Genomic DNA, 25,028 nt, shown 5'->3' with positions numbered 1-25,028 from the left:
TAAAAGTCTGTATATATTGTATACCATTTTCAACAAATAGTTATATGTATATTCTTAGCTCAGGCCTGTTCTTTTCTCTACTGGGATGTAAATACATATGTTCTTACATACACTCACTTGATTAAAATCCATGTACAAACACTAGTCTGCACTTGTTTCAGCCAGTGCGCCGCTTGAGCTTTCGTAACCCTTTTCATTTTCGATGAGAGCACATATACATATATACGTAAATACATACATATGTAGATTGCTAATACAGTTAGACAAAAAATTGCACAAGAATATGTTGCGGTAAAATCAAACACTTTATGATAATGCTAAGCATTTTTATAAGATTTAGCAGTCATGTTATATAAGATCTAGTAAACAGAAATCTATAAGTTTTCCAATAGATGGCTTAAGCAAACTGCATCTCGAGACCTACAAATGCTATTGTGTTACGTTGTATGGCGTTAGAAAGGTAAGATTTCATACTAAAAAATTCTCAGACAGTTCTGGGATGGCTGAAATCAGTGTTGTTAGAGCACGACTCAAAGATGAATACCAGCAAAGCGAAAATACGCCATATTTAACAGTTTTTCTTCGATAAAGGCGCAAACGCAAGGCAGTCGGCTCAAAATGTTAATAATGTTTATGGTCCTGATACTGTAACAGCCAATCGTTGATTCAGTTCTGGTAATTTTTAAGTCAAAAATGCACCACGCTCTGAAAGATCATTTGTCAAAAATATCGATAAAATAATAGAAATCTTTGGGTCCCACCATCATGTTAGCACTGTTTTGTTTACTCATGCGCTAAACAATTGACAAAAAAAATGTTTAAATCATTTAAATGAGGTTGGATACAAAAAATAAGCTCGATGTATGGGTGTTACACGAGTTAACACAAAAAACCTCATGCATCGTATTTGAAACTGCGAATCGCTGCTGTATCCCAACAAAATCGAGCTATTTCTGTAGCGGATGATTACTAGTTATGAAAAGTGTGTCACTTACGACAACGTCAAGCGAAAGTTGTCGTGGTTGAACCATGGTGAGCCAGCGCAAACGGTATCCAGGCCATAATTGAAGGAGAGAAAGATTTTACTATGTGCCTGGTGGAATTGGCAGGAAATATTCTATTTTGAGCTGCTATCCTACGACCAAGTTTGTATTGCCTACATTGTCTACGATTGGACGATTGAAGAAAGCAATTACATACATATGTAGATGTAACCAGATTTGACGAATAGGAGAGGAATTGTGTTCCATCAGGACAACGCCAAGCTACATACATCGTTAGTGACCCGCCAGCAGCTTGTTAGTGAGGTTCTTATACATCACCTTATAATCCGCATCTTCATCAAGTGATTACTACCTGTGCCTTTCTTAGGAGAATGATTTTGCTGCTGAAAAATACGAAACTGACCGATCAAAATTAAGATGAATATCTTTTGATACCCTTTCATGCCATAAAAAATGCACAGGTGTCAACTATAATTGCTTTGGTGCAGCAGAAGTTAACATTTTTTCTTGTTTAAAATTAGTTTGACAATCAAAGTTTCAAAAATAAATTAAAAATATAGCGAAAACTATTTTCACACTAAGACTTATGAATCAGTGGCAAAGGAGTGCAATTTACACTACTTTAAATGAGCGCTTTTGGCTTACACTGTAGCTGACATGCAAGAGTCGCTTACATCAATGCTAGTATCTGCATCCATTCATGTCATATTGACGTGTGTGACGTAATTTCACAGCGACAATACAATCGAGTCTTTATTCCCGACTTCAATGATTCAAGCAACACTAATTGCTATGAACCAAAAAAAGGCACATACATGCTATTACACATACATATATACATATATACCTATATATAAAGTGCTCCACATGTGAAATGAGCATAGAATTTTCGAGTCCATTGTAAGTCCTTTTTTAATAATTCATGCATAGCCTTCATTTAGGGTTTTTCGGTGTCAACTCGTACAAAGTCACCAGCATATTTGTACACGCAACAACAAATGCAAGTGTGTACGTGTAATTTGAATAGTACGGTTATTTACATACGAAACTTATACTTTTGTCTGTGTGTGTGTGTGTGTAAGTCGGTAGGCAGCGGTTATTTGCAGACATATTTTATGCCGTTACTAAGTGGTATTTAATGAAAGCAACATGACTTTAGTCACACCCGCACTATTGAACACCAAAAAGTTCCGCAATTTGCTCACTGGTGCTAATCAATCTTTTATGATTTAATTAAGTCGTCTAATATGTGGTGGATTTTCCAGTATCAAATTATCTCTAATGTGCTATTTGCTTAACTTAAAGCTTCTTGTTGTTTTTGGTTTATTTTTGGAGCATAAAATATATGCTTTTTACTTAGTTAGTTGATAGTTGTTAATTTTGTGGTGAAATTAATATGCAAACCTTTCGCCTATAGACGAGAAAACGAATAGTAAATAGCGCTGTATTTAAATTTAATGCACAATTCTAGGTTTATTTACTTGGTGTGGCTGGAAAACCACATTGCATGCCACCTCGACAGGCTCAACGCATCCATGAATGTGAAAAATGAAGCATTTCCATGCTTAGCATTCTGCAATGCGACCCAGAAATGCAGGATGACGCGCCGGTATACATATATAGCATATAGTACATACATATGTATATACTATTGTATAATATAAGTTTACAAGTGCATGTGGTTACGTCACAGTGATTCAACCATCGATCGATCGTTCAATTGACTGATTAACAAGCGTCGATAAACGCGATCATTCCATTCGATCATGAATGGATACCGAGAACACTGATTACTTTGATATGCATGCAATTGGCGACGCTTCAATTTATACGTACACAAACGAACATAATAGACGGGCTAGACCTGTAGGTCGTTTTCAGTATTTTGGTATTAAAATCATAAGGCTAACAATTCAAGAAACTAGCAAATTTGTCCATAAAAGATACGGTGTACCACCTTTAACAAAATAAACAATACAAATCGTCTCGTATTTTTTATGCCTCTAGATTTTTCCTAATTCATCTATTTCAAAAAAAAACGAAATTTTAGAAAATTTTACGATTTATTTTGCAATTTAGTCTTCTTTTAGCCCGACATACATACTTGACCCATCTTTTTTAATCCATCTGAAAAATACGTTTTTTGAAAGCCTGCATGCCTCATGATGCCGATAACCTTCTCTTTAAACTCAAATTTCTGCCCGGCGAGTGATTTTTTTAAGCTTGGAAATAAAGAGAAGTCGCACAGAGCTAAACCTGGAGAATGCGGTGGATGGATATCTACCATAATTCTGCAAGTTTGGCCATGGCGATGGGGGATGTGTGAGACGGTGCGTTTTCATTGTGGATGAGCATTTTTTTCGCTAAATGAGGTTTGGTCCAATTCGGGATTTAACCAGCTCAATAATTCAGCTTTGTAGGATATGACCCACGTAGTCTTTTGAGAGTCTCAGCGCGAGATCTTTAATCGCCGGATTACGAGGACTTTATTCTCCGTGGCAGCCATGTTCGATGAATCCGAGCGCGGCTGATCAAAAATTCCACGTGTGACCACGTTGTTACTCATTAGCTGTATCTAAGCGCTTTTTAGTCCCATTGCGTGATTTCCTTTCAAAAACCCGAAGCAATAATAATTTCAGATATGAGAGATAATTTAGAAAATTGAAAGCTTTTTGTATTTATGTTAAATTTTTTTTTTGAAAAACATCGATTAATTAATCGGTTCATCTTGAAATTGAAAAAATTATTTGCAATTAATAATTGCAAGCGTAAAAAGTCATATGATATAATTAATCGATTAATTAATTTTTTTTTTTTGCTATCACTAGTCGGCAATCCAGGTCTGACTGAGATTCACGACTTAAAAATAATAACTGTTACTCTAGTTGGCAGTTGTATTTGCCGAGCTTATAACGTGTGAAATGTAAATACTCTTATATATATATATTTATGTAAATATAATTGTGTGTATATATGGGTACATAGTATTAAGACAAGTCTGAAAAAATTATTAAATATATTTTCATTTGAAGCGTCTGGAAAAGCGCATTCATTTGAAATGTACCATACATATGTATGTATTGTACTACATATTTATACTATTGTATATAGGGTGTTTTTTTGGAAGTATAGGATTTCATAGAGAAAATGCTGTCAGATCAGCTGTAAAAGTAAATATGTACATGGGTTTGATATTTATGTTTGGTATATTTTAAAAAATTACCATAACAAAACTCACTGTGTTTGATGTACTCACAATCCTAAAGAGAGTCTTAATTGTCTCAATTTAAAATAATTTCACTATCACTATATTTTGACAAACTTTTGGTCGTTACTCGTATTTAAAATTAACGGTAGCTTGCCAATCTTCCAGCTAGGTCCAGTAATTTATTGAGTATGCTGACAATTCAGCTACGATTGACCAGTTAGAAACCAACATTTGGCGTATTATTGACGGTATATCTCTTCTGGAAAATGTAATATAAATTTATACTTAGTGACTAGACTCAATAAGTCTAGATGTCATGGCTTTTGCGAAGTAATAACACCAAATTAATAGCCTTATAATGGAATCTTCTATTTTTTAGTTGAGATGAGACTTTTATAACTCTGTAAAGGACACCCTTTATGTTTATATGAATATGCGTGTATTCGTTCGTGCGATATATGTAGTAATATTTATATGCATAGGTCTGTATGTTTGTGTGTGTGCGTTTGCGCCAATTGATTAGTTAACAACAATTCGTTTAAAGTTAACTAACGAGTGCATTCACTTGTCGGCCAATAAAATGTATGGAGTTGTTGTTGTGCCAACAGAGTGTCTTAATTGAGTAGGCAAAAAAAATCTTAATTTTGAAATTGGGGCACTAAGTGCATTGCAGAGTGAGAAAAACAGTTATTGTATACAAAAAAAAAATACATACTCGTATATTACATACACATGCATATATGTACATAAGAAAGGAGGTAGTCTTGAAATATTATTAAAAAAAATAGAACAATTTTAGGTCTTATCGTAGCACACTTTCTAATGAATCTTAGTATACAGATATACATACAATATATGTACATATGTATGATATCTTGCAGAAAATATGCCATCAGACAGTTTAGTGTGTTATATCTATTTGTGATTTTCAGAAAATCGATTTTTTTTTTGCTTATATGTATATCGAATGTACATACATATATACATGTGTATATTTGAGAATATTCTTCTAAGGTTTGAAGTTAATCCGGCGAATCATTTCGGAGACACAAAAGTATTTGTAAGAATTTTTTAACTTAGCGCAATGGGTTCCCGAAACCTTAACGCGTTTTTCTCGAAGCACTGTTTTTAAAGTCGGAGTAGAAAATTTCTCCGAAGTGGCTGGAACGAACGACTGGAAATTTTCACCAAAACCTCCTTAGATATATTTGTCAGGTAATAATCGAAGGCATAAGATTTTTAATAATCGATAGTATTTTCGAATTTCAAAGCCACTCTGAAGTGTAATTTTTTGCACAAAAAACGACTTTTTGTTTCGAAAGCCGCCATTTGGTCAAAAATCAAAATTTTGAATAGTCATTCGATCAGTACAAATATTTTTCTATAGTAAAAAAAATTCTTTGGTTTTAAAAAAATTTTAAACAGTAAATTTACATTATTTTGACTTGTTTACTAATCCTAAAAAATTTCAAGAAAACAGCGTTTTTCTGACTTGCAAGTGGATATAACCTCTTAAATCAGTTAAAGTTCTTTTCCATAGAATACAAAGCTTAATTATTAGGGCAATAAAAAAATTTTTATGAATTATTCAAAATCCCATTTTTATACGTTGTATAAGAATTATATTTCCAATCACGCGTTACACTTTTAAAAATTAAAAGAATTTTTTTTTCAAAACACGAAATAATCGCTCGATACTAGTCAACAACAATAGCAGAATTGGCCAAAAAGAAGCTGTTTTTTACTTGTTACTCATACGACCTGTTTCACATAAATCTCAAAGTACTAAGCTGCTTTGTGGCGTAGCGGAAAACTCCACATGATAAGACAATAAATATATGTACATAAAATCAGAGTGGCTTTATAACACAATTTATACAATATTTAATAGCAGTTGATATTATTTTGCAACACATGCTAATCACGCAATGAAACCACATCTGTTAAACAGGTCGTATGAGTGATTTTTTTGCTGAGAAAAACATAGATTATCTATGAAAGCTCTGACATTTATTACAAGCTTGAAAATTAATAAAAACTTTCACAGCACATAAATAATTTCGTATCAGATGTATGCAGATAAGATGTAGTTAAATGTGTAGATGTTATGTAGTAATAAATTAATTGTGTTCACTCGAAAATTGAATAATGTTTTGAGTAAAAGCTCAAGATTCACCTCTAAGCTTTGATGTATTAATTTATGATAATTTAGTGAATTTAATTCACATGGAAGCGAATTTATCTTTATGTTTTAAATATTCTTGTTGGTAAAAAAGGCGAGCCAAATTTCATATCGATATCTCAGAAACTGAGAGTCTAGTTTGCGTGTATACAGACAGACAGACGAACTCAGCTAAATATACACAGCTCGTAACCTGATTATTTATACATAAATACATAGTAGAGTCTCCACCTTTTGCATCTGATAAAAAAGTTCGTTGCAAACTTAAAATGTGAAAAAAAGTGTTAAAACAGTTTTAACCTTGCACTGTTAACAGTATAATAAGCCTAATAGTAAAAAACACACCGACATTACACAAACATACACATTCATACACATACCATACATATGCATATGCACACTGTGTTCTAAACGTATAGGACCCTTGCACATTTTCATTTACCTCATTCCTCGAATGAAATTTTGATTAAAATTTTTAATTAATGTTTAATTAAAATCCTTTCGGCAATTTCCGCCAAGCACCAGAGGGTGGAATGTTTTTTTGTAATTTCCATATTTAAATTGACATGACAAATGCTTGATTTTACTTAATACAAGCAGACCTACATGCTTGCACATCTCTGGGGACGGACATGAGTTTTTATGTTTGCATTTTAAAAAGATTTTTTATTCAAAGAGAGAATGCCAAAAGGCGTTAAAGTATATATGCGTTATAAATATAATAAAAGACGCGCAAATCAAAAAAATTAACAAGTGGACAATCAAACATACTCACAAACTGACACACAAAGTGACATTTGATATTTTTTATAGATATATGAAAATCTATCATAGCCTGACACTGTTTGTTTTCGTATGTTTTCCAATACAAATATTTACGTCTGCACTTGTTAGTATGTGTGTATGTATGTATGCTATGTATGAATGTGAATTTATGATTTATGTACTCGCTTTATGCTTGTGCCATGCATAAATACATGTATAGCACCGTGTACCTTTCTAAGTGGAAATCAGTTTTTATCGCCTTTTGATTGGACATCAGTAATGGACAGTTTAGCGTCTTTTCACGGCAACTCGACTGATAGCGCAAAAATATACTCGTACATGTGTCAAACGACGTAGGTATCTTCAATTAGACAGCTAGAGGTTGTACCTACATATCTACCAACATATCTACATACATATATACATACATATATAGCTTCTAAAGTCTACAATACCGAATGAAATTATAAAACTCACACTTTCGGGACATGAATATGATAGAAAGGTGAACCCGGTTCATTATACAACAAATCGATTTGATGATGACAATCAGCGCTCGGAGGAGATTTAAATTTATAATCGAAGTATTGAAAAACATAAAACCCCCGACAACCTTTTATTTGTACACTTTGAATACTGCAAATCCGGAGCATCTGCTTCTGGATTGCCTAACAATCTGTACACGCAGAACCAAGGTTCGGGTATTCACATGTCTTAGCAGGGAGCGGATCGACTTACTAGTGCCTTGCACGGATTTAAAATTTATAAGTATGCTGAGGCTATGAAAGTCCTTATTACAGATATTATTACATAGACTATAGACCATGAATGCCTCCAAAAATTTATTTTCTATCTATTCTATCCTTGAAGCAAAATAGCATTGAAAAGGTCTGATTAACAATTTTTTCTACAATCTACATGAAGTCAAAGAGCACTTGACCTCTCGAGAGACCGCTTGAGTCATATCTTACATGAAATATTGGGCATCCGAAAGCTGTGTCGCGTTTGCTCACACCAGATAACAAGTACAACCGAGAGACCATTTTACACAAATTTTTGATGCTGTTAAAATGCACACCGTAGAAGTTTCGTCGTCGCTTCAAACATAAGCTATACTGGTACGTATTTGAGACCAAGGAACAGTCGAAACTGTGGACTGACACCTGACCAACATGCTCCGAAGAGAAGGAAGACTGCGCTATCGGCCGGAAAAGTGGGAACTACCGTTTTCGGGGCTCTTTATCGATTACCTGGAGAAGCAAAAATCGGTCATCGGAGTTTGCAACGACGAATAATTTAATCGATTCGGCGGCGATTAAAAAAAATGCCCAGTTATCGACGAAAAAATTACTCTCTCACGAATTAAATTCTGCAATTAACGGGATATATTCACTTGTAGTCTTTGTACATTTTTTAAGAGGTATTTTTAGCATATAATCTAGTTTAATAAAGGGCGATTCATTCAGAAAAATTTTGGATTCCCTTGATCACATTTAATCTCCAGCAGTACCTTCTAAAAAAGGTGGTGGTGAGAAACATTTTTCTGCTTAAAACTATCGTAAATGCAGAAACCTAAACATTTTATTATTATAATAGATGAATACAGCTGATGGTCAAAAAACTTGTCAAAATTTTGATTCTTGTCAAAAATTTTTTGTAAAAAAAATTTTCACTGCAGAGTGACTTAAAAAAAAGAAATTATTATCAAAACTTTTAATCGATATAATATCTATATGTTGTTCTTGTTCTAACTATATCTAAGAAGGTCGTGTGAAAATTTCAAGTCGATCGGTTTATTCATTTCGAAGAAATTTCCTCACCGACTCTGAAAACAGCGTTTCGAAAAAAACGCGTTTTAGGTTTTAGGGGCCGATTACACTACGTTAAAAAATTCTTACAAATGCGCTCATATATCCAAAATTATTTTCCTGATCAAGTTCAAACTTTCGCAGAACATTCTCGGATATATGTATGTATATTCGATATACATACAAAAAAGATCCGATTTTTTGAAATTCACATGTGGATATAACCCCTTAAATATGTTACGAACATGCAACTCAATACATTTCAGTCACAAATCTAAATTACTCCTCTCTTCCCGTCGATAAAATACGAATAAATTTATAGTTATATGGTCCGTATAACAAACAATTTTAGCGGTAATAATTGTGGACGTCTATGGTTTTTTAATATTTTAATATTGGTATAATTACATGTATATATATATATAATATAAGCGTTTATGTATGTATGTAGGTGTAGATTAAAGGCACTTCACTGTATCCATAACGCCAGATAAGCAATTCAAAGAGTGCTAAAACTTATACTAATAACAATTGATTATCACCGTCACAATGTTAATTTACTATACAATTTTAACACCCGCAACCAAGCAAATACACACGTTCAAACATATGCTTATATATGGTATATATTGATTTTAGATAGACAACTCACTAAACTAAGATATTTTCCTTCTTTATTTTTATACGTTACCCAGCGTTGAATGAGCGTATTTATTATAGTAGTCATTACGAGCAACTTGTTGCTGAGATTTAGCGTTAGCAACTTGTTGCTAAAATTTATTGTGTTCAATGGAGTTAACTATTTACTTAAATCAAAGCAAAGTCATAATAAAAAACGGCTTACAGCCAATAAATCCACACTATTTTTATCTGATCATGCGCTGATTTATTATAAGGACAGTCTTCGATATGTTGAACCTTGGAGAGGGGCGAATCGAACAAACAAGGGATATAAATCAAATAGATTAGCATATTCTAAAAACGATAGCAGTTATACTACTAAGAAGGTCTTCAAATGCCATCTTGCATTGAATTTAACTGGATAATATTTTGATTACTTCTCATGAACACTTTTTGAATCACATATTGCGAAACTTAGACCGATTATAAATACTCGCTGAAAAAACCACACAGTCAACAGAGACAAGATAAAATTTGTAAAATGCTGTATTGAACATATTAAGAATGCAATATTTAATTTCCACGGTTTGGAAGAGAAAGAGAAAAGTGCACGATCTCAGCCTTTTGAGAACAAAACAAAATTCAAAGACCCATAACGAGAAAAAAATAATCGTTCTTGAGCGTAAATGCTGATAAAACAAATACTATTAGTATTTTCGGTTAAGAATACCACAGCGAATATTATTATCTGCTATTAGATAGTTTCATGAATTATCAATAATAATTTATCGGGAAATAACCAGAAGTCAAGAAGTTAACATTAAAATCTTCATTGAATATCAATGACACAACCTGGTGTTTTTTAACGATCCCTAGTGATATCAACATTGAAAAAATTTATTTAGAGCTCCCATAAAGCATTGGATACAATGAGAAAGAGTACGTTTTCACGACAATCGTGTCTACATAAGGGGAACAGATTCGAATTTCTCTCCGGCCATGGACTGACAAGTCAGCAGAATTTCTCAAATTCAAATGGGCATTGTTTTCTGGCACCCATGTTGCATTATAAAAACGCTAGTCAGACATCGTTAGAATATTTTGTATCGATGTAGCGAGGTGTGAACCGATATCTACAAGTAGAGACTTAACTCCTTTATTACAAAAACCGTATTTAATGAATAAAGGTTAGACTTGTGACAAAATTATGCACCAAACGAAGGGTGGGCCGGGTCCCTAACTCACTCAAAATTGCAGCTGAACCAATGGTAGATACATATGTATAAAACAAACTCAGCAGGCACCTAAGTAAATATTACTTATTTACTCAAATAAAAGTGTCGAAAATTATAGCAATTCAGTTTGAATTTTTTCGAGCAGTCTCGAACAAAATGCTATAAATATTATATATACTATGTATATGATATAGCAATTTCTCAGATCGCAGCACTTACTAATGGCAAGTGTTCAATATTATAGTGTTATTTTCAAGTTTTTATTAAGCCTATTGATTTTTATGGTAGTTATAAAAATTTGCTGTTATTAAAAAACAATTTTTCGGTATTTAATTAAACATTATTTTCTACTTAAGGCTTATCGCTGCAAATAGTATACTTGTATACTACAAACATAACAATAAAATTAGGTTAGCTGGAGATAGTGTCGCAGCGCAGCTGTCGGCAACAATTGGCATGCGTTGCATATAATATCTTGCCTCGTACCTTGGCGGACGAATTTGAGGTGAAAATTCCAAAAATTTGTATTTGCTCTGTGCAATATTTACTAACTTTTAGTACGTGTGTGTGTGTATTTATGAAAAACATGATGAGTCAATTTACTGTACAAGTCACGCTGGAGTGTTACCAGTCCGTTTAAAAATAACAGAAAAGTTAAATTTGGATTTTACTCACGACTGAGCTTCAGTGCACTCTCTATGAGCTTCTATCTATTGTAGGCAACGGTAGTGATTTTAACGTCAGCATTTGTCCGTGAATTTTCGTCTAGAAAGATCTTCTATGTTCCTATAGTACCCCAAGTCTTACTAAAAACTTTCTTTTAGAGAAATTTAAAAACAAATATTATTAATTAACAATTTTTTAATGTTTCAACAGGCTGTTTGATATATTCTGTGTGAAATGTGTCGGTTGGTAATATTAAAAGTTCGTTAGAGGTTAAAGATGATGCTACTATGAAGGTATAACAATGGATTTTCAAAGCATTGTCTTCAAAAGTACTCAAACAACTCCCATAGAACTCAAAGATCAAGCGCTCTTATGTCACAAATAAACTCTTAAACATTTGACATTTAACATTACACACATCTCCCACATAATTATGAGAATCAAGCATTCCGACTACCTAAACTCACTATGCAACTTCTTCTTTATCTCTTACGCCAAGTTTTGTTACTGCTTCTTCTACTTGGTTACTTCACCGGAGTAAGGATCTATCTCTAGGTCTTTTACCACCGACTTTCGTATCAAATCCCTTTTTCGCTAGAGCGTTATCAATCATCCTTACAGTATGACCAGTGCAGCAGCTGGATGTTTATTCGCTATACAATGTCAATATAGTGGTACAGCTCGTCGTTTGTCCGAATAAGGACGTTGTCACCAACGCATAAAAGATCAAATATCTTGCAAAAGACAAATCATAATTTGCAGAAAGATTTTATTGCCAAAATATATACGGCTTTTTTGAAGCGCTTCCAATTAGTGTCCAATTGGTACTATATGTATGTACATACATACATACATACATACATATGTAATTCTTTTATACACTCAAAAAATTTGGTATCCAACACTCATCACGTTTCATAAACACCCGACAATACAATCGCACAATCAACACAAATGTGAACAATATTATATTACAACAAGAAAAAAACGTTTCTTCGGCTGCACTGAAACTATGATACCCTTCACAGGTGCATTACTTATAGCAACGGTCTATATGTATAACTAAATCTGAAAATGTAACTAGTTAATGATTTGCATCGAACGGAAAACGTTTTGGCAGTTCTTTCCAGCCACCTTGTTTGATATAAACAAGCTTTAAGTCGTATTAAGGTTACTAAATAAGGAAAAAGGATATTTTACAAAGATCTTTAACCTGATTTCGATCGCTCAGTTTGTGTGGCCGCAATGTGCGTTTATACAAAGACTAGATTTTGTTCATTCAGTTTGCATGATAGCTATATCCTATAGTGGTCCAATCTGAACAGTATTTTCGGAGATTGTAGCTGTGCCTGGAAGACAGTTTGTTGAATAAAAAAGTTGTCCAAAAAGAACTTGATTTTGATCAATTAGTTTGTATGAGAGCTACGTCATATAGTGGTGTGATATCGGCGGTCTCTTGGTGAGAAAAGCACTTGTACAAATTTTCTGATCGATATCTCAAAAACTGAAGGACTAGAACGCGTATATACAGACAGACAGATGAACATCACGAAATCGACTCAGCAGATCACGTTGATGATTTATATGCATATACACTTTATAGAGTCTCCAACGTTGCTTTCTGTGTGTTACAAGGTTCGTAACAAACTTCATTTACTTTCATTTAGGGTATAAAGACAATAACATATGCCTTAGAAAAGATTAAAGATTGTCGTGCACTGTGGTACGAATATTTGTTTAAGTGTCTGCATAAGTTGGCATGAAGATCTCAAGCGTATGCCTTTTAATATAATTGATAGGGAAGGTGCTTTTATCGATTAAGAACTAGAGCTACCGGCACGGTCGTGTACGTTTAAGCGCACAAGAAATGAAACAACACACACATTTACTATATACGTTTCGATGTATGTATGCATGTATGTAAGTGTGTTGACATACATATCTAAAATAATATGTCGGTCGGATACATATTGAAAATACAGCAGTTGAGTACGCGTGTAAACAGTAACGAACATTGGAATCTATGGAGTACACATAGCCATTGGAAGAATGTAAATATGTGCATAGGCGTTAGAACGGAACTTGAGACTGCGATTTTGCGATTATAATTCGGTCACGCACCCAGCACGATGGCACAACCACAATCGACACATTTTACGAGCTTTACGACGGCAAGGAAAAGCAATGGGAAATGGCTGCTTAGGCACCTGCCGGTACAGCTGCAGATGTCGCAATAATTATTGTACATACATACATAATATATACATACGTACATGCATATGTATATACAAATATGCTTACATAAATAAATATAAATTAAATGGTATTTAATAGATCATATTACAAGGATTTCCACTGAATTTTGCTAAAAAGACGTTGCTGAAGTTGAACGAAACAGCTGATAGTCAACAAACGGGTAAATCGCATATGTTTTTTTTATGTATTTGTTTATGTATGTACCCACACACTTGTAGTTATGTGTTTACATAGCAAAATTGTGCGCACACACAAGAAAGGGATTTCAATAGCAATATGACGTAATACGATAGGCTAAATGTAACGGAAAATACGTAACGCTTATGCGAAAACAACGGCGGCACCGCCGCCCAACAACACCCACCGCATACTTCACACGAGTGGCGGAGCAACTTTTTAAGCGGCAGGTGTTGGCAGAAAAAGTGCGTGTGGCGAAGCGTGTAGATGTTGCAGTTCTTGTAAATAAGAGTAACTACAAAAAGAAGAAGCATACCATATGCATGTAGGTACATATCCATGTAAGTAAGTATGTAAAGGTATGAGTGCATAATGTGTTTATTGCAAAGTTGTTGTATTGTCTGTGCACAAGTGCGTGATATCGGAACATGGAATGACATTATGCTTGCTATTGTAATATTGAGCAATATTGTTATTTTGGGGGCGAATGCTTCTAGCACGTGTGCGTACATACACATACATACATACCTATGTATGTAAATATAAGTATTTTATGCGAGTGCTTTTGGCTTTGTTTACTTTGCTAAAGGTTATGATAAGCAGATAAGCGCAGGAAAGTTCAAATGATATCGAACGCATTGCAAGCGCTACAAGTGGAGCGGTGAACTCATGCTGATGTTGATATTAAGTTTGTATGTATTTGATATCGGGCATAAACAATATATTGAATATTCAACAATACATTATATTATTTTTCGTTATCTTATAAATTGAATGTTGGTCTACATTTTTTATTTATATCGAGTTCGCGTATGCATTTTTTTTTGTTTTATCGTCTGCACACAGCTTAATGATGTTATTTAATTAGTTTGGAAATAGTATAATAGATAATATAGAAATAAATAGTTATTAATTTCCCAATAAAGAAGATATGCGGCAGAAACTGTACAATTAAAAAAAAACACTTGGTTGCACGGAATACATTTAATACCCTTCAAAATTAAAAATAAAAAGTTTTCTTAGAAAGACTACACATGATTTTGTTCCGGTCAGTTTGTATGGCAGCTAAATGCAAAAATGATTTGTTCGGAGATTATACCGCTGCCTTTGCAAATAATCTGAGCCAAATTTCATGATGTTCCACCAAGGAACCCTGGGAGAATATATATATGTATATACGAGTATATATAATTCCATGAAGCTATACTATCAAATAAAAAAGCTTTCCCAACAAGAACTTGAAATTGAGCGATCAGTTTGTAATACAGTTATTTGCTTTAGTGGTCCGATATCGGCAATTCCGACAAATGAGCAGCTTCTTGGACCGAATAGAATCTGTGCAAAATTTCAGATCAATTTCTCAAAAACTGAGAGACTAGTTTCGGTATACATAGACGGGGGGAAACAATAGACATGGTAATTTTCAGTACTAAAACTCAATTTTTGCAGCCAACTTCACGCTGAACACCATTATCGAATCACGTTTTAATATATACAAGAATGTTTCACCTCTTAAGAAGAATTAGAGCGCAGTTCCATATAAAGCTTTCCAGAAATTTTGGCATTAGCGCTTATTCCCCTATTATTTTCTTAAATTGAGTAAGACTTGAAAGGTCTCGAATGAAGTTGCAGCCTTAAAATGTCAAACAATCGATTTATCGATAACTTTATTGTAAAAACAATCGATAATTTCATTGTAAAAATAATCGGTTAATCGATGATCGATGGATATTTTTTCCGTACAAAAAATCGGCCTATCGATAATTTTGTTGTAAAAACAATCAACATTTCGATGATTTTATCATAACAATATCGATTAATTCATAATTTTATTGTAAAAATATTCGATTAGTTTTGTTGTAAATATAATTGATTAATCAATAATTTTGCTGTAAAAACAATCGACATATCGATACTTTTGTTGAAAAAATAATCAATTAATATAGATTTGGTGTAAAAATAATCGATTAATTTCTAATTTGCCTCTGATGCTAATGAAGGGTCCTTCTCACATTTTCAATCAGGAATATACATACATATATAGTATACCATAGACCTACATTTGTATGTATATATCGTATTTCACAATTAAAGAGCATATCACTTTTAATTTGCTTCATTAAATTATGAACAATTTGTTTTATTAATTGTAAAAGCAATTAATCAGATGCTGAAGTGAACATCGTTTACAACTGTAGTAAAGTAATGCCACTCTTCTTCATAAGTATGAAACCTGCATAGCACGAGAATACGCTCAAGCATCAGAGAAAAATTATGAAATTAATTTGAAACGTCACGTAATCGACTAATTGCCAGCGATAAAATATAAATAAAGCAAAATACTATGTATTATAAATATGTATTTCCATTTCTATTTTAATGCCACGATGCTGAAACGTACTTATGAAGTATGTAAGTGTATGTATAGCATTGCATTAATTGACTCAGATAAGTGCTCTTTTTTGCGCTGGAATAAACGAACGGGTTACCGATAAGCGAAGTTCATTGTAGCTACAAACAAATATTTACGTAATAAGCGTACGTTTATGTATATGTTTGATGAAATGTGTGCACTAGTCAACCCTAGAATATCGGAAAAGGTCAGGAAACAATACCAAACGCACACTGTTGTTTATATCCACATCTGTACTTATAAGCACTTGTTGGTGTATATGGGTGTGTGTATGTATAAGCAAGATGATTAAAACAATAATTATCACAAAATATTAAACCCCAATGTGTTGCTTCGTTCGTAATAGTGACTAAAATATTTCAAGCGCTTGACCATAATCTAGGTGGGAGAAGTCACTTGCATGATTAGGCGAAAGTATACTAATATAATATTTCACAAATTCTAAAATATATAAAGAGAAAAGATTAATTTCTTACGTACTCCAAAAATTTTAGGTGGAGGTTTTAAGGAAGAATCAAAATCTTAAAAACAATGACTAAAATAATTTTCAACTTCAGAGAATTTAAAAATCTTGGCGTGAAAACTTTGCCTTATTAAAAACTTGGTTACCATAAACTTATGTTGAAAGATTTACAATGCTTACTTTGCTATTCGTGACAACCGGTTAAAATATCATCTGATCAGATATGACCCGGACTGACAAAAAAGCTACATTATCACCGCCTTCAAAATAGGCTTATTTTGAGCCAATAAAAGCATGCCAACGCTTTATTCAATTTTCCATACACTTTTTATGGCCTTCACTACCTGCAGCGAATGATTAGATTAGATTAATTTTGAGGCATGCACCGCGACCTATGGTCTATTGTGCCCTCCCCTAAGTCATATCGTATCATCTAGGCCCAGTATATTGATAAATTCCAAAATTCTGCCCAAGGCCTTGATTCTGCGTCTGCAGACTGCTGTGCAGTTCATCAGCAGATGTTCAGGGGTTTCCGGCTCTATGTCGCAGAACCGGCAGTTTGCAGAAGAGGCTATACCCATGTTGAAGAGGTGCTTCTTGAGCCTGCAGTGGCCGGTGTAGAACGCTACCAGTAGCTGGAATTTGTTCCTTGGGAGATTAATTACGGCTTTGAACCGCTTGAGGTCGTAACTCCATATTAGCAGTCTGACTTTTAATGGTTTCGAATATGGAAAAAAAGTCACAGGGAGCCAAATCTAGCGATTACGACGACTCTTGTCTTGTGTTTGACCAAAAAGTCAGACACAATCATTATAGAATTAACAACTTATTGTTGTGAAAACCCTTTTATTTACTTAGACGTTTGAACGACTTAGACATGTTTTTTTTCGGTTTCGGCTCATTTTTGGAGCGCCATTCGCTAGATTGTTGGACTGTTAGGTCATATTCATATTTATCTCCTTTCTTTGTATTTGACTATGACGAATAGTAGTCAAACCGTATTAGATAATGCTGGGGATGATATTGCATATAAGTGCAGGACTCTATCATCTATCGATATTTCATAAGAATTCAGGAACCCAAAAAAACCGTAACTTTCTGACTTTCTTCGGATTTCGACAGAATATTATTTTCTCATATTTGAAATACAGTTCGACAAAATCTACCCAAACCTTATTGCCTACACATAAACAATTACATTTCTTTTCATCAGCAAATCAATATTTCGTCACCTCGAGAACGTGTTTTTTTTTATGAACTCTTCAATATCTTATCAAGCGTATATCTACACATACAATTTGTGAACACATTTCTAAAAATACAATTTCAATGTCTAAATATTAAAATGTTTATCACTAATCTTTAATTCTACTAAGTACGTAATGTCATTTAGATTGAGTTCTTGCGTAAAATTTCGTAAGTGTATCTATCATTATCGCAAAATAGTTACTGAAATTATTATTTTAAAAGAACTTCCGTAAAAAATAGTTGTTTCAGACTGGAAACAATGCAAGAAACCGAAAAAGTAAGAAAATAGTCACCTAATAAGGGTTAAAGGTTTCGCTAAAACTCTGAGAGTCTTTGGTTTGAAACTCGGGTACACCGAAATGCCGCAATGGGTAAAATTACTGAGAAAGAATTTTTCCCAGCAACATTGCCTCTCTATAATAAAAAACAAAAACCGTTCAGCGGTTAGTACAGGTTTTTGACATGAAAAGCCTCAAAATTAGTCTAGCTGTCACATGTGTTCATTAGCTAAAAATATATACTAGCTGTTCTTTACTATACAGAGGTATGTTTCTGCAAGGCTTGGCAAATTTAAAAATGCAAGTACCTTAGCTTATCAAAATTCTATGAGAACTTTTTTTTTATTGTCACCGTAATTTATTTGTTAATTTATAAATTTTTTAATACTTGGTTAATTCAAGCAATTTAGAAACGAGTTTATCTATGCAAATTATTTTATTAAAATTAAAAACCAGAACAGCAAACAAATAAGAAAGCTTTAGCTTATTCGGCGTACAAATATTCCAATATGTATGTACATAAATATGTATGTGTGAAGAAAGTCTTAATATATTCGTGCTTAAGCAATGTTTGTGAAAAAATATATTCAAACATATTTATATGGGTCTATAATATGTATGAGCAATCATACAATTCTCAAATTTATTGCAATTCTCAAATGCAATTTAAGTCATAGATACGTCATATCAATTCACATTTTACACACTCAGACGTGTACAAAGATACATGCTACAGTAGCGAACAGATTTAAGCGAGCAATTAGCTAGCATAAGAAGCAAGGTAATGCGCGTGAAAGTGTGTAAAGGAACAAGTAAGTGCCTAATAGAAATTAAATTGGCAGCACTGAAAAAGATTTAAGCAAATAACATATGTTTTTTTTTAGCAAAAACTAGACAATACCCAGTTAAGAGATTTGGAGGAGATAGTGTAAAATTCATGCCGATATCAAAACAGTCGCGAAGCGAGAAGGGCCATAAATATGAAATTCTTAATATAATATTTTAACTGCCAAAATGCTTTGGCAAGTTTCGCACTGTCTTTTCATTCAACAAGGAATCTTTAAATCTGTGTGAAAGCAATTGAGACAGCTTATTTAGTTCATTTTTCTACAATAGAAATAGTATAAAAATACATGTTCTATTTGTGTGACCGCCACTGTATATTGTTAGGTTTTTTTATCAATCTGTAGAACAACGAAATGCCACAATTTCTTACAGATAAAAATTGAATACAATAAAATTACTTAGCGTTGTTATTTTTGCAGTATCAGCAGGTCATTGCGTCGCGCGATACCGACAACGAACACGCTGAATTTTTTTCAACGTGTTTACAAATATTGGCTTGCGCTTTGTACACTTGAGAAAAAAAAATATGTACCTACTATTTGCATACATATGTATGTATGTAGCCGAGGAAACAAAAGATTGAAAATAAAAACGACATATCTTTCATAAAAACATTTGTATGTAACATGTCTGCACTTGATAGCTTTTCTGCTTTTGTTTAAATTGTCTAGCCGCTTTATAATTTTATGATAATGCAATTTTCACGCAAAGTTGTGGGGAAAACATTTTATGAGCTTATCCTTTATTTTGTTGAGTCTGTATTGGGGGGTGCTGTGTGGTGTTTTTAGTTTTTTTGAGTATATAAGTTTATGGTAAAGTAAGTTTAGTAATGTGTTCCATTGTGCAATTATATTGCTTTAAAATAACATGTAAAGCTAGAGTACAGCAAAGAATCAGTGACAGTCCTCACTTGCCTTTTTTTTAATGTTTCTGAACGGTTTTCGAAAAACAGCACCAACTACTTTAACATATACATATCATATACATAGATCTATTGTAACCATATACATGTGTTTGAGATCACTCGTCCATTTCTCTAAAGACAATCAAACGGTATTTAGAAATCTAAAACGCTCGGAGCTTAATGTCACAATTTTCATCATACTATTTTTCCATTTTTGTCCTTCATTTATTACAAAAAAAATACGTTTCTCGGAAATGACTCTGAACTCTGGCACTCCATATACGCGTGTCATTCTCCAGTTACCAGACGAAATGGTCGAATGAGTCATCGAATATTGGACTCAACGGATGGACCATCTGAGACATAGCCGCGTCCAATATTTGAAAAAAATTACTTTCAAAAAAAAAGTGCCAAAGAATGTTCTTTCGAATAATATAAACAATATCCATTAAATTTGAATTTTCTGAGTTTGTTTCTTTAAAAAATAGTGAACCTCGAAATGGATCACCCTTTATTACTATCTGGCTTTCTAATCACTGCAGCTCTCTCTGAGCAGAGAGCTCAACCTTCTTCAGAGAGGTAAGCAATCACTCCAACATTATAGCGGCGATAGTAGCCCTGAGCTTACAGAACGTAAAGTTCGAGCTTAGCTAAAGAGTGCCTGGATGTCTGACGTTTACAGGGAAAGACACCACTGCTAAATAATTAAGAACCTTATACGCGTACGTTTTTTTGGGCCATGGGTTCCATATGCCGATCAGCTCCCGTGAAACCTAACTAACCTAAGCTAGGGGACTAAGAGGACTATTTTAAAGTTTTAGGTTTAAAAAGTATTTTTTTTTAAAGAATGATAGGCGTACGCTCTACTTTTGAACCATAGTTTGGATAAATAGAGGAAAAATGTGCCGCTGGTGCGCAAGTGTTAATAACGGAGAGGCTCGAGTAAATATTAGTTTTGTTCGTCCACCGATTTATATACATTTAGGTTAGGTTAGATGGCTGATCCCTTAGCATAGCGGGGGAAACACACTTAGACTGTTGTGTACAGTCCTTTGTGATGCCAAACAAAAAACTCTAGTACTTGGATATCGGCTAATGGCAAAAACGACCTAAACCTATTCAAAAATCTGCTTAGGTGTTTTATTTCGATGTTCGCTATTTCACCTGAATGTGTAAAAGTATGAGATCGGAATTGTTCTGGCAAAAGCGGGACAATCGAAGAGAAAGTGTTGAGTTTTTTTTTTGAGTTTATCTCATCTTCTTCCAAACAGCTAATGCTCAAGCTGTCATCCGGTATAATATTCAATTTTACTGCATAAATACCGATCGCACAGTGTCCAGTTAGAACTTTCAAAATCATTAAAAGGTGGTGAGAGCGAAGATTTTTCCGGATCTTTTACGATCTACTTTGGGCCAGAAGGAACTTGCTACTGTTGGTAGTTGACCAACGCTAACTGATTTGGACTGAGGCCCAACAGTCTAATAGTGAACCACAAGTAGTCAACGGAGCTCTTACCCGTCAAGAATTTCTAAAAAATTCTTGTCGAAAAACATGCTTTCTACCATTCTAGTTAGCACTTTTAATGATATTTTTGAATTATAAAAAATCAAATTTTGTTATTCTGAGTTTTTGGCGCAAACTTTTATTTAAAATATATATATGTACCTATATACTCGTACAAGCCTTGTCAAAAAACACAAAACAAGCTCCTACTACTTAGCACTTTAAATGCAAATTCAAAATTATGGAAAATCGAATTTTGCGATTGTGTTTTTGGTGCAAACTTTTACTTAAAATGTGTTTATTTCTGGTTTATGCTAAATATATATGTGGGCAGCGGAAATCAAATGCAAAATTCATCACAAAACTACTATTTTACGTCCACAAATTTAGAGAAATAATTTTTATAAATTTTGAATAAAATTGAGAAAAATATCCAATCGGGCGTTGCAATATGCCAATACGGAGCCAAAAATACCATATATGACTTGCGCTTGCAATAATTTTGTTAATAAACTGTGCATTTTATAAAAATAAACACTTGTAGGTGCCATTACAATGCAGTTTTATATACATACATACATACATACAACTATGTATGTATATATATTATTAGATTTTGCATTTATTTACTATTGGCCACGGCATTTACAGCGTTGAAATGTTTACTTTATTGTAATTTTATTATATTTATACAAAGTATGTGTGTTTGTTGCGAAAATATCGCACATTTTCCACGGATATGTGTATGTATGTATGTATGTGTGTGCTACATAAAACACGACTTGAAATTGCAATCTGCTTTTGATATAAAAAGAAAATATTCATGTCCACAACTTTTTTAATGCCATTTAAATACAATTCGCTAAGAACTAAGTCAGAAGAATGCATTGTGTAGAATATTTAGAAAGAAAGAAACCAAACAAAGCAGCAAATGAAAGCAATTATGTAAATATCGGGCTAAAAAGCAACACGAATTTTTCCATATCATTTTACATTCAACACACAATGCGCTACAAACATACACACACTCTCAGCATTCAATACACGCCGCGCAACCGCCTCCCAAAGCTTACAATAACAAACTGACCGGCCGAGCGCACGTCCTACCGCCCGCTTTTCGGCACACCTGCCCAGCGAAGAGCGCTACTGTCCAGCGCAACACCTTTTGGCACGTCATACATACATATATACATGCATATGTATGTATGTAAATCGCATTAACCCATTTCAATTTATAACAGTATTGAATTAAAACCACACACTCACTCTCTCTTGCTCTGCACACCCAACATTGTATTTCGCAGACTAATTTATGGCCACACGTTTTGCTTTTTCGCACACCAACTACTCACCTCCGATGAATCTGTTGAACGCCGCCAGCCTTGCGCCATTTCGAATGGATCGACTACGGTCTCCTCTTCGATAACACCATCTGGCGTTGCACTTTCCATTATATATACCAAGTCCACTTGCTCTTGCGGCGCTTCCGGTATACTGTTGTGCGCCTGCATATCCACATCACCGTCCAGCAAAGCGGTCATGTCTATTTGCGCAGCCAAACTAATGTCGAGCGTGTCGGGTGTGTCCATTGCAATGGTCGCTGTTTCGCTTTCATTTTCAAGCGCGTGCACAGTGGTGGTGCCGTCTTTAACATTTTGCACTGGCGTTGTCCAGGGCGATGGTGTGGGCGCCGGTGTTGGTGGTGTTTTGTATTTACCTAAATTCTCATTACATTTCGCTGACGACGCTTCATTCCATCTGCATAGTTTACGCGGCTTATCTTCGCTGCTACCATTTACAACAGCTGTGCGACGCCGATGGCGTTGTGGATAGCGACGCGGCGGGGGCGATGCTTGTGCGATGGCATTAGCCGCGGAGTCGGTGTCAGTGTCACTGCCAACGTTGGCGCCGGCATCGCGAACAACGGCGTTGTTATAGTTGCAATTGAAAGCACACTCGTCGCCATCAATACACTCTACATCGATATCAAAATCGTCGTTGTAGTCGCGGTCGTCGTCGTTGGCAGTGTGATTGGCAATGGCAGCTATGAAGGCAGCGTCGTCATCATAATCATTATAGGTTACCAATTCAGTTTGTGTTGGTGTTTGCGTGCTTTGCTCACACTTACCCTCGCCGTCTGTCTGCTGATATAATCCGCTCACCCGCTCCGCATGCACTTCGCGTATATGCTCGATGAAGACGTCGAATTGCAGGCAAATACCGGGACAGAAGTGACAATTCATGCCGTAGGTTTGCGCATCTGGGGATACGGTGATTTCGCCGCATTTGCGAAAACAAGCAAAGTCCTCCAGTTGCCAATTGTAGACTTGTTGAGCCAGCAAAGTCGACACAACACTCATCTTTGGCGGGCGGAATCTAAGCGTGCGCGGACAAGGAAGTTACTAAAATATGCGCCACGGAAAACACAAACACACAGATACACTCGTACACGCGTTGTTGGTGATTTATGCACGGAAGACAACGCGTTACATATACATATAATTAACGACGCAACGGTATATATATATAATTTTGTAAGCAGACAGCGCAGTCAGCACTTCCGATCAACCCCAAATAATACGTAAAATACCGCAAACACCCGAAAAAAACACGCGAAAAAGCACTACACTTCGCACACATTCACATGCTTCGATAATTTTTTGTTTATTCCTTTTACGCCACTAATTTTTACTGCCTAACTTCCACTTCGTGTGTGATATATGGCGGTTCGAATTTCTCGAATTTTAATAATTCTTTTTAGCACCACTTCAAAATTCGGCACACAAGCCGCTTATATTTAAAATGCGAAGACTCTATACGTAACGTCCGTGCGTGCCGCGTACTGCTACCAGAGACCAGCCAACCGTTTTAATGTTACTCGTTCCACTGCCGGCCGTCAACTAGTTCCAGCTGTTGGCCGCAACTTCGGCATAGCGAATATACGAATACACAAAATCGAAAACACTTTCTGCGCTGCGGCGCGTCACTGCTCTAGACGCGCGCCAAGTCGTAGCGCTGCTCGAAATGTTCGCATACAATGGTTACGCAGTGTTTATCAAGCTTTTTTGGGGGGCTGTTGATTGTGACTTCACAACTACCGACAGCCAACGACAAACAGCAAACAACAATGGCAACAGCGCTACCGTTTTAGGGGTGTGTGAGCGAAGTTATGTAGAAACGCACACATGACAATCACACACATACATACAAACATGTATGCGAGTAACTGGCGTGTAAGTGTGTAGCGCAGCGTTGGGAGCGCGGTTTGATTGCACAAATAACTTTTTAAGCAAAAGTAGGTAAAGTGGCATTAACGGGAGAAAAACAGGCTTGTTGTTGATTGCTGCTTGTCGTTCAAATGCTGAGGATCTTACTTGAAATTATTATGCGGCAACGCAGCTTAATTTCAACGGCCTTGTGATTATACTTACAGACATATTTGTACATATG

General features: G+C 34.8%; 1 protein-coding gene across 1 annotated transcript in view; it reads right to left on the bottom strand.

Moving 5' to 3' along the window:
• The window catches only part of rgr (regular), a 33,311-nt gene extending 8,705 nt beyond the window's left edge, over positions 1–24,606 (bottom strand). The window contains exon 1 of the mRNA XM_014229804.3: positions 22,931–24,606. Within this exon, the coding sequence (XP_014085279.2) occupies positions 22,931–23,938 (1,008 nt within the window). The 5' untranslated portion in view covers positions 23,939–24,606. The remainder of the gene's footprint in view (positions 1–22,930) is intronic.
• Positions 24,607–25,028: the final 422 nt, after the last annotated feature.

The sequence above is a fragment of the Bactrocera oleae genome, chromosome 4 (genome assembly GCF_042242935.1).
Source record: "Bactrocera oleae isolate idBacOlea1 chromosome 4, idBacOlea1, whole genome shotgun sequence".
Classification (NCBI taxonomy): Eukaryota; Metazoa; Arthropoda; class Insecta; order Diptera; family Tephritidae; genus Bactrocera; species Bactrocera oleae.
Note: the sequence above shows the minus strand (reverse complement) of the source record. Positions and strands in the feature narration are given on the sequence as shown.